Below are 14,187 nucleotides of genomic sequence, written 5' to 3' on the forward strand. Positions count from 1 at the left end.
TAGCACACAGAAGATGATGCCAGAACATTATTTGCATTCCTAGCTAATTCTGCAGGTTAAAATGCCTCCAAGTTGTCTTTGCTAGGTAATTTTAATCAGCCAGAGTTAAAATTATACTACAGGGGGTGCAATCAATGTTGAACTCGCAGAGCAAGAGTCATTCTAAGAGGAACTGTGTTATTACAAAAGCTATGGGAAACAACCAAAGGAGCTCATGTGGTCATTTTATGGATTTATTCCAAAGAATGAAATCAGGGGTGTGCTCTTCTACATCTGGCAAACAAGCACTTGATTAACAAAAGATGTTTGATGGACTTGGGCACTACCACCTTGGGGATTTGGTGTCCTCACTGCTTGTGGAGCATCTGGGGTGTTCCTGATCAGTTTAAAGGTGTAATCTGAGCCATGGCCAGTGCTCTGACAAAACACCAAATCCTCATTCCTGCTGATTAGTGTTTCCAAAAAACATCTAGTAAAAGGACTCAAGCCCACAAAGACAACATTCAGGCTTGATGCTCAAGTACATGTTGGTTCCCTACTAATTCCTGCAGTCAGTTCTGGAACAGCTGCCAGTAATTTCCTCTCATCTTTAATGGAGCCCTGCTTTAGTCCTCAATGCACTGGCTGGACTTCAATGCCAGATTGGCATTTTACTGTAAAATTTCGTTTACCAGTGCATACATCAATCCTTTTTGGTTCATTACTCCAGACACTGGTACCACAGAGACTGAGAGCATGTGCTCAGCTTTACAGCAGCTGAGCCAGAAGGAACAGGACACAGTAAATGAAGTCAAGCATTTGTGTCTCGTCTCTCTTTTACAGAAGACTGCCCCTGTACTTTTTTGTGTGTGCTATAAGCTGATGATTTAAATGACAATTTTTATATTGCTTCTCAAAAAATTAGCAAGTTCAAGCATCTCTGAGAGAATTATTCATAAAACCAAAGAGCAAGGAACAGAATGTGCACTTCACTTCTGCAATATAATTAAGTGTAGTACCATTAAATATTAAAATACAGGAAAATGTTTTTACTAGTAATTAGTCATTTCAAAATCTGAGGGAAAACATTTTTTATACATTTCTTTCTGCAGTAGAAGGGAAATAATCTCGTGCACTTCACTCAAGTTTAGTCACTCACTCTGACTCTTGCTAGTATAGATGTGACCAATTCATTTGTAAGATATCTAACACTGGAGGGTTGCCACAAGTCCATCAATGGAAAAAAAAAGTGCCAGCTGAACAAAGCAAGGTCAGCCTGTGGGAGCTCAGGAGAAAGCCAGGGTGAGAACTTGGAGCTCTTTGTATTTTCCTGACACATCAGTATTTGAGGACAGACTTGTGCTCTGCCAGAACAATTTGACCTAAATGGAAATGAGAAAACTGAAACTGAAGGCTAATCTTGCTTCAAAAGAATAAAATACACCTAACTGAATGATCACTCAGCCTTCTAGAATTAAAGGCTGAAGCCACAGTGTGCTTTTGAATTCAATTTTGAAAACTCAGGGAGTGAAAAGTATTTTCCAAGATCTGAGAGTCCAGAAAGAAAATCCATTACACAGCCACATACTAGAAGTATTCTAGGATCAGTTTTAATTTCCATAAAACACTCCAATTTTACAACATATCCAGAACAGAGAATAATTATTTTGGCTGAAGGTAGCAACAGCTTGAGCACTGCGGATTGCTGACAAATAAGGAACAAGGGTGCAAATCTACACAGAAAGGGCTGATGCCCAGGGTAACTCCTTTCCTAAGCCATGCAGAGGTCCCTTCACAGATGACTCCACAAAAATACCTGGTTGCCCAGCATTTGTTTGGCAAAACCAAGCACAAGAATGTCTTACCAATAAATGCATTACAGTAGAATTATCTGGCTCTGCTTTAACAAGCTTATGCTGCAAATCCAAATATTCCCAAATTCTGATGGATAAGGCTCCTTCTCAACCAGCATTTCTTTTCTGCTCAGGATAGCAGATAGTTTAACAAGCAGTAAGTTATCACAGAAAAAAAGCACAGTGAGCATAATTATGGCCATTGGAAGGCCATCCTCTACTGAAACACACATCAGATATGGTTCTAGAAACACAAAAAACCAAATACATCAAAGAGGAGTGAACTGAGCTCACAAATGGAAAGTCATGAACCTCAGAATTAGACATTCTGGAAACCTCCAACTTTCTTGGCTCCTTCCTGCTCTTCTGCTTTTGGAAATGGGAAAAAGAACAGTAATTTATAGGTTCTGATAGTCTCAGCTTGTTTCAAAGAAAAATTTCAGGACTTAAAAAACAGCTTCAATTCCTCAAACATCAAAGCTGTTAGGTATAAAACTGTGGTTTGGCTTTTAGCTGCGTCGGGTGTTTGTATGCCTGAAAAACAATCTGGTTTTCAAACCAGATCAGTTGCTACAATAACAGGCATCCCCTCTCCTCAGAAACCTTCCCTTTTCTTGGCCCACAGAGGCACACTAAGAAAGGCCACATGGAGGTAGCATTCTCCAAAGATGTTTGTTGTTAAACTTGCAGCTATGAAATACCACAAAAACCTCTCGTGTCACATCTTCTGCAGCGCAATGCAACAGGCAATATTTTGGTTTTGGCAAAGATATTTTCTCAGTAAAAAGGCTGCACTGCATTTAACATTCTCCTTCTTTCCAGAAGTCTTCTCCAGTGCACCCATAAATACAAATAAAATTGTGAAAGGAAGAAAAAGGAAAAAAGACATCAAATATTTATTCTAGTACGTGCTACAGAAACTGTTCTAAGCCTATTTGAAATTTATAGACAGCTTCCATTGTTGGAGCATCATTGTACACCTAGAAAGCCTTATACATCACAGATTTCATGCATTTAACATGAAGTATCCTCTTCCCTGTTTCATGCTATTCTTCCCAATTAAATCACCAAGGTTAAAGAAACCCCTTTGCATCCTTTCTGTCAATGTTTCTAGTATTTCCAAGAATTGTGTCTCTCAGTTTTTGTTCTTTCCCACAAACACTGCACTTTTGGTTTTAACCTTTTCTCCCAAGGGATGTGTCAAAAAATGCTGGTTTTCTCTGAACTCTTTGTAATTTATCAATACCTTTTAATGTTCTGGTACATACACTGAACATACCCCAAGTGTGGTCTCTGGAAAAACATGAACATGGGCACTTTTATTTCCCAACAGCAGGAAGTGATTTGTAAAAAAATAAAAGTTGCAACCACTCTTTAAATAAAGAATGATTCTTCCTAGTGCTACAGAGCCTTCAGAAACAAAAATCAAATACAAATAAATATTCCTTACACTGGCAACGCACTTGCTACTGTAATAAAACTATGCACACATGCTGCAGAAATGAGGAACTGTCCTTATAAGACACCAGAACCATGCCTAGAGCACACAGCCTGCACTGGCTGCTCTCCTACACCATTTTGTGTGGGAAATAAACACAGAGAGCCCCAAGGGCAATCCCATCCTGCTGGCACAGCTGCCTGCCACTGTGTACAACTACATCTGTGTCTGCTCTGTGCTTCTTGCTTTGATCCATCTAATGAAGCTCCAAGTGAAGCATGAATATTGCACGTGCAACATGCAGTAACAAAAAAAAAAAAAAAAAACACATCACAGCAGAGATTTAGAAGTTCATTAAATGACTGAAGAATACTGTGCAGGAGTTGGAAAACAGCTCCTGAAGACTTCAGCAACACCATCAGTAAGTAATTTCTACACACGAGATGCTAAATGAATATTCCCCAAAAGACACTCTGTAGACACACAGACTAAACAGGAAAATATTTTAAACCTCCCTTGTTCTACAGGGAACTCGTGAGAGGGAGATATTCTTACATTGTTTCTGCTTGTCCCCTGACTGTGGGTTTTCCCATCTCTTCCTTTCAAATTAAATGATATGTTATGTATTTCTTCTGGCAGGCTGCTTTTAGCATTCTGCTGTGGTGTAGCACACCCAGCAGAGTTAAGTTACTGAAGGGCTCAATTCCCCCACACCACAGTGCAGCTCCTTGGAAGTGTTCCCCTAGTTTCAGCTCATTTCTACCTTCTCCTTGCTGTCCGTAAGGGAGGAGCTGGGCATTTCCTGTACACGCCTGGAAGTCTCCAGCCTCCCCTCTGCTTTATGCTCAGGATGAATGACACAATGGAGGCACACCCCCTCTCAGTCCATAGAATGGGAGATTGAAAAACCAATCCATCCAAGGTGTTGAATACAAACAGGACTAAAGACAGATGAAAGGAATCCCAGATTCGCTGACTCTGTTCTTTCAGTCTGCTCAGTCTGCACCTTCTTAGGCTGCCTGCAGGCGTTTGGTTGGGTTTGTTTTCTCATTTAAAAGCTGAGACAAATGCTTCTATTACAAACAGTTAGAGAGGCATCTGGATCAGTCACTTACAATGCCAAGCCTCAATTAGGATGGACTGCAAACTGGGGGGGCAGCAAATACCTCCTCCTACATTTAAATTCAGAAGGCTCTGTGACCCCTTCTTAGGGCACTACCAGTACTGCCAGCACAGCCTTTCAGCTACCTCAACAAGAAACAGGCATAGGAAAATCCAGAGCTCCACAATGCAAATATTGCTTTTGGTTTAGTCATAAACATAAAACAGTCACAGAGAACACTGTTGTGATTCACTCATTTCCAAAGCAAACACAGATTTCCTATTTCAGGAACAGCAGATTTTTGGGGCCCTCAATTAAAATTACTTGTTTGAAATTGAAATGAAGCAGCCAAAGCTCAGAAATTACAGATTACAAGTTCCTCCTCTAGCCCTTTTCTCCCCCTTGTGGGAAACCATTCTCTACAATGAAAGGAATTAGGGTCCCCTGTAAAAAACAGTGCATGACCAGACAACTAAAAATAGGAATGCAGGATGCCCAAAGCAGAGTCTGGTGCTTAATAGCTGCTGCTTGACTTTGTAAACCATCAGCTTCTTCCAGGGCAGTTCCATACACTCTCTCACTTCTGCAGAAAAAACCCCTACTTGTATTCAGTACTCAGGCTGTATTCACCAGCCCTTTGCAAGATTTGAAATGGGGAAGAACGAGCCCAGTCCACACAGGAGATGTCTCTTGGTGCTGCCTGATGGAAGCCTGCTCTACCTTCCTGCCCCTGCGGGCAGCAATCTGTCCAAGGGAAGGAGCAAAGAATGCCTTCCCAGGCAGAATTTCAGTCTCAGCTTTCACACAACTTCCTTTGAATGGCCTTGGTTCATCCCCTTAAGAAACTCTGCATTCAGGTCAGCCCCTCTGGCTCCTTTTACTCAGACTAATGCCTGAGTATCCAGGCACAGCTGTGGCCTGCAGCCCCACCAGAGCAGCCCAGCTCCTAGTTGGCAGAAGGACCAAACCACAGACAGGAAGGGCACAGTTCTGCAGCACAGTTTATCTAAAGCACACCAGCCCTCACGGGTTACCTGGAGATGCAAACAACCCTCTGGTGGCAGTACATCACCCCAGGAAGTCTCTGCTGGGCACACAGCAGGTTATCTGCTCACAGGTTGGTGTCCATGAGGCTTTTGTTATAGTTTCCATCAGATCCAGGCATCCTTATCAGGCTTGTGCTTGGTTCCCCTCTGGGCTCCTTTGCTTCTCCTACTCCATTCTTAAGCAGGCTTGTAATTTGTGTGATTTCTCTGGCACTCATTCCTCACAGTCTGTGGGGTTCAGCTCTCACAGGGCACAGCACATGTTTGAGCAGGTTTTATCTCAGGTAAGTTCCTTTATCCAACACTACATGGCTTCTCTGTTCCAGGCCAAACAATGGAATTGCAATGCACACACTCCTAGTTTCTGTTCCCATAACAACTCCTCTACCACACACTCTGAAGAACAGAGAAAACTTCCCTACATACCTTGTCTGTGAGGACACAAAATAACCACAAATATTGTCATATTCTTGAAATAGGATTATTGAGTGGGTTCAGAGAAGAGAGAGTCCATTTTTCTCCTATTTCCTACTACTTCCTCTTCTAGCATTGAGCAGGCTCTTCCCCTAGTGACACTCTGAGGGTGAGGAGGCATAGGGGACTAGATTTGTACTGAGGATGAGATAATCTAGGTGAAACCACCATTTCCCCACTCCTTTCCACCTCCAGTAATTGGCATTACTTTCCAGTTCAGTTGCTGCTGCTGTCTTGGTCCAGGCCCATCCAAGACTCAGGTAAGAAAGAGGTACTGCTTTGCAGGATGCCAGCCTCCCCCCTCAGGAGTGCAAGAAAGACTGAAAAAAGGATATTCCTCTTGAGAACTCTGTGAAAGACATGAGAGGCTGTGGGGCTCAGCCCCAGCTGAATTTAAAGACCTGTTGCAGCTGGCAGACATGCTGGATCTATTCACAAAGTAAAACAGTATTAACTACAGTTAATTAACACTGAACAGCATTAGGCAATCTGCATGGAAAGGTCAATTTTCAGACACATTTAATTACTTAAACTGTGATTTTAGGGAATACAGAGATACCTCGACAGGTGGCACACTGCAATGTTTGAGCTCTGCTCTCAGATCCAAGTGCCAAACAGCATTTGGTGGCTGTGAATGATCCTGGCTCAACATCAAAGAAAGTCTTCCCAAACCTTTGCAACTATCCAGTTGTTCCCCACTCAACTTCCAATTCATTATGCCTGTCTGCTAGGCCCTGATCTTTTTATCCAGCTAGCACATGGCTTGAGCATCCTCTCATATGTTTTCATCTGCTTCCAACATTCACTTTACTTCTACTGCCTGGAGACGGTGATGATAGAGAGAGACCCTCAGTGAGGGGCAACTGCACAAGGAGAAAGAAAAACCACCTCACAAAACTCCTGTAATTTAATTGGGAAAGAGATTTCTCACTTCTGTTTATTTCAAGTCCCACACTGAACTATTTTAACACAAAAATGATCAGCAAAGATCTATTTTGGAAGTTAGATTGCAAGTACTTATCCCTGACACAGCAGCACCACTGCTCACCTTGGGGACGCCGAAGGAGAAGATGAATACAAGAATACTTGGCCAGATCTCTTGGAAGTTGAAGCAAGCCTAAGAACCACATGTGCATGACCATGTATTCCTCAACAATCATCATAAACAACAAGAAATTATAAGGCTGATAAACAAATGATCTTTCTTCCTTTCCAGTTGTTTTTCCTCGCAATTTGCACTTGTTCTGAATAGGCATCTCATGAGGTACTACAATGCCAAGCTGTTTCAGGCATTTACTGTTTTCTTTCCACATAACTTTGCTGAGGACACAAGAGTGTTATCTTCATCCCTACTACACAGGAAGGAAAGTGAACATAAAGCATTCACCACAACCTGTTCAACATCCTACATGGAGTCTGTCACAGAGTCAAGACTTCAGCCCACACATGTTATTTCCTAGTCTAATCCTCCCACACTTAAGTGCATTCCAAGAGCCAGCCTGTCGCTTATTTTCTCACACTCAACCTTGTTGAAAAGTCACCTTGATTATACTCTGCTGTTCTAGTGTGACAGAGACCATCTCAGCACTGGCTTCTTGCATGGTTTGACACAGGATATTTTCCATCAAAGGGGTCTTGTTTTGGTTTTGGTTCTTTTTTTTGTTTGTTTCCCAAAGACAAGGTTTTTTTGGGTTGAAAAATTTTAAGAACAACTCCAATTTTCATAGTCAAGGAGGAAAATAAATAATCTGAAAATGTAACTAAGCATTACTCAAAAGATCTGTGAACCAAGCAAACCACTCAGCAAGCCTTTTTTCTGGAAATCTTATGATACTGCAGAACATGGCTCCAAATTTCTTAACATCTAGATTTCAAAGCAACATTCATATAATGACACAAAGTACCAAGCTTTCAGACAGACAAGTATCTGTAGAAAGAGAAAGGTCCTCAAACTCTAGGTCCTACTGTAGAGTTGTGATAGATTAAAAAGACAGACAGGATTTATTGCTGGTTTTGTTGCTATTTAAATCATCACGGATCCTTACCTCGAAATTCGAGCCCTCTGAGCTGAAAGGTGACAAGGCCATTTCCAATTTCAATCAAGTGCACAAAGGCATTTAAATAATCCGATGCCAGAATAAAACAGTCTCCTGTGTTGTAGTTTCCCCAGCGGCCCAGGATCAAATCTCCACAAAGAGACTCCTGCAGAGATCTTGTCAAATGCTCATAAAAAATGGAGTTGAGATTATTGTCATCATTTCCTACAACCAGAGCAGTACACATTTATTAAAAACAAAATTATACAAAGCCATTCTGCATTACATTTTATATTCTTTTTCATTCCGACTTAAATCTGCTTCCTCTGGCTAGGTGATATCTTCCTGATACTTTACACAATCTGCATTTCTTAGGTAGCTCTTCCAAGAATCAGGTTAATATGAGCAATATTGTAGATATAAGATCACATTAGTGATAACACATATTTCAGACTCAGTCAAATAACCTCCATGATTTACAACAGTAAGAATTTCTTCGCTCCACTAAAAGTCTCTGCAATGCTAAGTTAATGTCTATATACTATTCTTAATGTAAAGAAACAAAAAAAATCATTATTACTTCAGTACATGTTGTTAAATTTGAATGTTTTTTCAGAGATTTTCAAATACTTTGGTTATACAGACACCAATAATTTTGTTGGGATTTTTTTCTCCTAGTCCTCCGGGAATTTTTCAAGGCTTTGTCCATGAAGAATCTGTTGGTACTCAAGATGAGGATATTCACTTTAAAAGAGTTTACTGAGTATACTGAGTAAGCATGAAACATGCATCACCAGAATTGCTACCAATTATAAAATAGTGGCTGTTCAATTACACATGGCTTGGACCAAATGCCCAGGTGAACAACACCCCATCACAATCTAGAAGTGTAATCTCTTAAAGCTCTATGGCCTTTAACTGGGTTTAAAAAAGCACTTTATAATGGTGATTTGTGAAAGGAACTGAACCCTCCACAAATGCTATCATGGTGCCACACAATCCAACATGGCATTGCCCTGTGCTTGTACTCTTTTAACATAATATATGCTTGACAATAGAACTGCTTTTCTCTTCTGTAGTGCATCAGTGTCCCACCTTCAATACTCTTAAAATGCTGGTGCACAAATACATGTACAAACCAACATCTTGTAGGTGTATTTGTATGCATGGGAGTGTATGTGGATACTGATGTACAGGCAGCCATGCATTTTTTTGTTAGCAAAAATTTAGGAGGAGATCTTACATGGAGAAGACAAAACCCAGAAGATGATGCTTGCAGAGGCTATGGCTTCCCCTACAAATTGCTCCTTGACACCAGAGGAGGGGAGGGCCTGCAACTACACTGCTTTTTGTGCCCATAGCCATTACACACTCAGCCCTGGTATGTTTGTCTGTGTGTGCCCATGTCCATGCAGACACATTCACCTGTGCACCTTCTGGAGTGTATTTGGTCAAAATTTAAGCAAGTCAAAAAATGAGTCTTTTAAGCACATACACAAAAGAAATGCTTTCCTTGTGCTACAGGGTTTAAAACATAATTTACTGATTAGCATACATAATAATGCTAAAGGTCACTGCTATCAGATGACAAAAGGGCCTTAGGAAAAATCTTAGCTCCTTGCCTTAAATGAGAAATAATTAAAAGCCACCATTCATGCTTCAAACTATTAATAACTCTCTTGCCTTCTTGGACACCCTGGATTACATCAATTTCTGCTTGAAGACGTATTTGTTCATGTTACTGATGTAATGGATAAGGACAAAAAGGATGGGGGGGGGGTAAACCAGCAATAATTAAAATGTAAATGTCCAACTTCCCAATACCACCCCTGCCATCTCAGTGGCAAGATTAAATTGGCCACAGAACACTAAAGTGGAAGAACACATATATGAAACTCTGGTCTCTCTCATTGGGTTGGGATGGGATTTTGGCAAGAGACACTGGTATCAGTTCCCTCCAAAAAGGGCTCTGTCCCACCAGGCACTGAAGAGTGTCAGTTGATGTACCAGATGTTCTCTGGGTCCACTGATGTGCCAAAAACTGCTCTCACTCCCCAGTCTCACTGGCCTGGGAAGTTGCTTTGCATGGATTGGTGCTCATTTAATGCACTGATACCCAGCAAAGCAGCCCACCATCTTTCCTACTTCCTCCTCTTGCAAGTTTTCCAACTTCTCTTCTCCCCCCTCTCAAAAAGGTTTCTCTCCAGGGAAGAGGAGATACCTGTCAGCCCAAACTGCTCAGTGGTAGGGGCACTAATAACTTGCTGCTTTTTTCCCCAAATCTTTCCCTGCCCACAGCTGACATCTGAGTCTAGCTAGGGTGCCTGCTGCATATTCCACACAAACACCAATGTTCTGATTAACCAGGCAATTGGCAGCCCAGCAGCTCTCTGTCTGATCAGCTACACATAACTGAGCAGTAAATTTACTCATGGGGTCACACCACTCAGACTGGTGCTCTGCTACATTTCAAATGCTATGGTTTGTACACACAACATTTAAACCCTTTGCATCTCTTCAGCTTTCCCAGCAAAGCCTCACCAGTGTAAACACATCACATTTTGCAAATCAAGCAAGACACCCAAACTCCCAAGCCATACCTGCATCCTTTTCGATCTGAATTGCCAGTCTGGTGTTGGAATGGTCTGATCTTTTGGTGCTGAAAATAAAGACACGTTTACAGCCTTTTTTTTTTTTTTTTAATTAAACAATTCCCACAAAACCCACCTTTTTCCTTTAACACATCTCTTCATTCTGTGTTTATATAATTAGGCAGTTCACACTAATCCATTCATCAGGCTTAGACAGTTATTTCAGGTCAGTACTGCTATTGATATCGTAGCTTATCAGCACACTCTTTCTGCCCATTTCCCTTCTTGTGGGGCACAGTCCATTCAGAATTTGGCATCTAACACAACACTATGTACTTCAATAATTGCACTGGCTCCAGAAATAGATCAGCCAGGTGCGACCAAAACAATGAACAGAAAGAATATTTATTCAGACTTTCTTTCCTTCTAAGCCTTAAGGGAAACAGCTGGACTCAAGGAGTTTTCTTTGGGTGAAAACATTTCTGTGGGTGTTTACCGTCTATGGAAAAACAACAATACAAAAATACTTTACTTAGTTTCATATTTAGCTAGGCAGCAACAGGAGAGTCCCTGGTCATTCTTATTGCTTGAAAAAGAGTAAATTAGAGGGCCTTAGTTCATCCAGGCACTAACCTTGTCACCCTTATGAATGGCACATTCCCTATTCAGAATTTTCACTGCAGCAGTGGAATATAAACAACACAGGAAAAATGATTACAAAAGAGAAAGCAACTAAAAAGATAGATTGGATTGAGCTTTTACTACTAACAATAACAAAAGACACCATTAAAGTCAGAAAATAAGGAATGATTAAATCACTGTGGGCCAGCATGTGTTAAACAGAAGACAATGATTGTTGCGGCGAGTAGGGATATTTAACACCAAGTCCAAAGCACCTCCCAAGCACCCAAGGGTACTTGGAATAAAGGTGGAACTCTGGCTAATAAAAATGTTATAGTAAACATCAATTTCCCTGAAATGCTGCTCTGGCATGGGTATATAAGGATTTCAGGTCACTTCATTGAAAATATTGCCTTAAAAGTTTTGCCCTCAATCACTAGCCTTAACAGAAGACCTGTCTATCAAATATGCAAATATGATCTCTGATTCCTTGGAAAACAAGATTAAAGCAAAAGCAGGAAAAGGCCCAAAGAGCAGTCAGCATTTGGTCACGTGTGACAGTGGCAAGGACCTCGTGTGTACAAAGACCTGCAAGCACAGGGGAGAAGAGCCACGACACCACTTTTCCTGGCATGGGATCCAAGGGAGACACCCAGGCGTGTCCCTCAGGGTGTCCTTGGTGGAACTGCAGTGAGATTGGCATGGCTGGGTGGCACTGGCTAGGGACTGGCTCACGGTGTGGGGAGCACAGGGCGCAGAGGAGATTCTGAACAGGCTGGGGATTGGCCAGTCAACCTCCACAGCCTGAACTTAACTACTCACTGTGGAAACTGCAAACGTGCCCCAAGGAAGATGGCACCAAAGAGGGATCACTTCTAAGGGAGGATTTCAAAAAGCTTAAATAACACTGGAAAAGGACGGTGTAAAGATAATGGTGTCTTTGAAACACAGCAGAGACTCAGTAGCGGTTTCCAGGATTTTGTGTGTAAGTTCATGCTAAATCCAACTGGGAGAAGGATGCCACTGACATGTTACCAAGTCTTTTCATCCACTCCCCACAGCCTCCCCAGAAAAGTTGTGGAAAACTGACCAACAGGAAAATTACACCCAGGTTTCCATGTGGGAGACAGAAGAGGAACAGATTTGCTTTATTTTTACTTCCTACCAAAAGCAAGTGATTTTTTCCTTAAAAAGGCACATTCTCTACTTTGCAAAAAGTATGATTGAGAAAATAAGAATCTTAATTAAAATGATTTGTAATTAATATTAGTATATTATCTACATAGATTAACATTTTATTGGAGGTATTATTTACCTTTCTGCTTCTGGTTGGCCCTGCTCATTGGAACTGCAATTATCATTTCCTATTCAACAGAAAATGACACTGGGGGGAAGTGCCTTCTAAGCAGTTCAGATTATAAAGAATCATTTTACTTTAAAAAGGTTGTCAGAATTCTTTCACCCTGATATATATCCACCTGCATATGCAAGAGTAAGCATAAACATCAGGTCGTGGAATTCAATCAATTTTCTATTCTCAGCAGAGAAGCACTGCTGATTTCCAAATGCTTGTTTTAAGATTATGAGATGCTTTATTAACTTTCAGTGCCTCTGAAATCAGTGTGGTAGTGTAAGGTAAAAGTTAATACTATTCTTTACCCCGGTTTCTTACCATTTCTGTTGTAGAGGCTTATTGAGACCCATAAAATCAACCAGTACTTCAGAAAATTCTAATCTATAATAAACAGGAATCCTTTTGCCCAGCATGCAGCTCTGGGTCTACTTCTTTCCCCCCTCCCTCTGCCCCTATTTTTTATTTTGACAGAAAGATGCATGAAACAATCAGGGAAAATGACAAGTGCTTTGGGACACAACAATTCAAATGATGCAGCCTGACTGGGAAAAAGGGAAGGAAGGAGAACGGCTCTCACAAACAAAAAAAGCCAAACAAAACAAAATAAAACCAGGCCCCATCAAGGCTTTGTTTGAACAGCTAAAACATGAGCCCTGGGACATGAGACAAGAATTTACCTTTTCAGATACAACTAGAGCTCAAATCTTTATACAGCTATTATGAGGCATAATTTTATTTCATTTTTTTAAGACCAAGGGTAATATAGACAAAAGCAAACTTTATAGAGCAAACTTCTGTGCTGAAATTCGGCTTAGTTGAATAAATGCTGTCCAGTAATCAATTCTGGGTTTTAAAAGTCTTCTACAATTATTAGTAACCAAAGCTGTGTTTGTATCTTCTTGAAAGCAATGGGAATTTGCATTGGATTAAACTATAATCCACTACACCTAACAATCAAACCAGCAACACCTTTACTTCTGAAACAGGACCTCTCACTGTGAACTTTTGGGATTAGTAGGTGATTTGGGCTTTCCTCCAGTGGCCTCTTACTCTATATTTGGTTGTTACCACTCATCCAATGTGATAATTATCTCAGTAATTGAATTTCTTCCTGAATTGCATTATTCCATGCAAACCAAGCAGAGTTCCTCCAGCAATTACCCTAGAGAAAAAGTGATTGTGTTGGACTGTCTTGAGCTGAGTCTTCAGCAATTTCAAAGTCAACATCCTGCTTAGTTCCTGAAATATCTGTCTCTTTTAATTCCCCATTTACATGGACACTGAGATAACCCACTGGTTTGTGTAGCACTGTTCATGTCATTAAAACTATTGCTTCCTTTTGCAAAAAAAATAGGTCACTTCCCATATTCCCAAACATACTGCCCGGAAAGAACTTCTTCTCCCACTTAGTTTCCCTATTTCCTTAGAAAAATAGAAAAAAGGCTGAGAGGAATCAAGGCAGTCTGGGGAATAAACAGAGTATATTGAGAATCAGGTAATTGAGGAAAATAAATAAATCATTGCTGATTTGATGATGCTAAATGAATCATTATTTCTAGAAGATCAAAATGAAATTCCAGCTGTTCTATCTGCCCTGCTGCTGCTGAGTTTTCCCCCAAAACACAAATTCAAGATTTCCAGGATTCCTGCTGTGTAGAAGATCTCTACTTTGAAAGAGAAGAAAACAAAGAAA

The 14,187-nt window shown here is 40.8% G+C and overlaps 1 protein-coding gene across 1 annotated transcript in view; it reads right to left on the reverse strand.

Moving 5' to 3' along the window:
• Window positions 1-14,187, reverse strand: part of PCNX2 (pecanex 2) — a 151,677-nt gene that overhangs the window by 30,708 nt on the left and 106,782 nt on the right. The window contains exons 24-25 of the mRNA XM_059841608.1: window positions 10,529-10,587; window positions 7,938-8,153 (exon numbers count right to left, since the gene is read on the reverse strand). Of these exons, the coding sequence (XP_059697591.1) occupies window positions 7,938-8,153; window positions 10,529-10,587 (275 nt within the window). The remainder of the gene's footprint in view (window positions 1-7,937; window positions 8,154-10,528; window positions 10,588-14,187) is intronic.

This window comes from Haemorhous mexicanus, chromosome 3 (assembly GCF_027477595.1).
Source record: "Haemorhous mexicanus isolate bHaeMex1 chromosome 3, bHaeMex1.pri, whole genome shotgun sequence".
In the NCBI taxonomy this organism is placed as follows: domain Eukaryota; kingdom Metazoa; phylum Chordata; class Aves; order Passeriformes; family Fringillidae; genus Haemorhous; species Haemorhous mexicanus.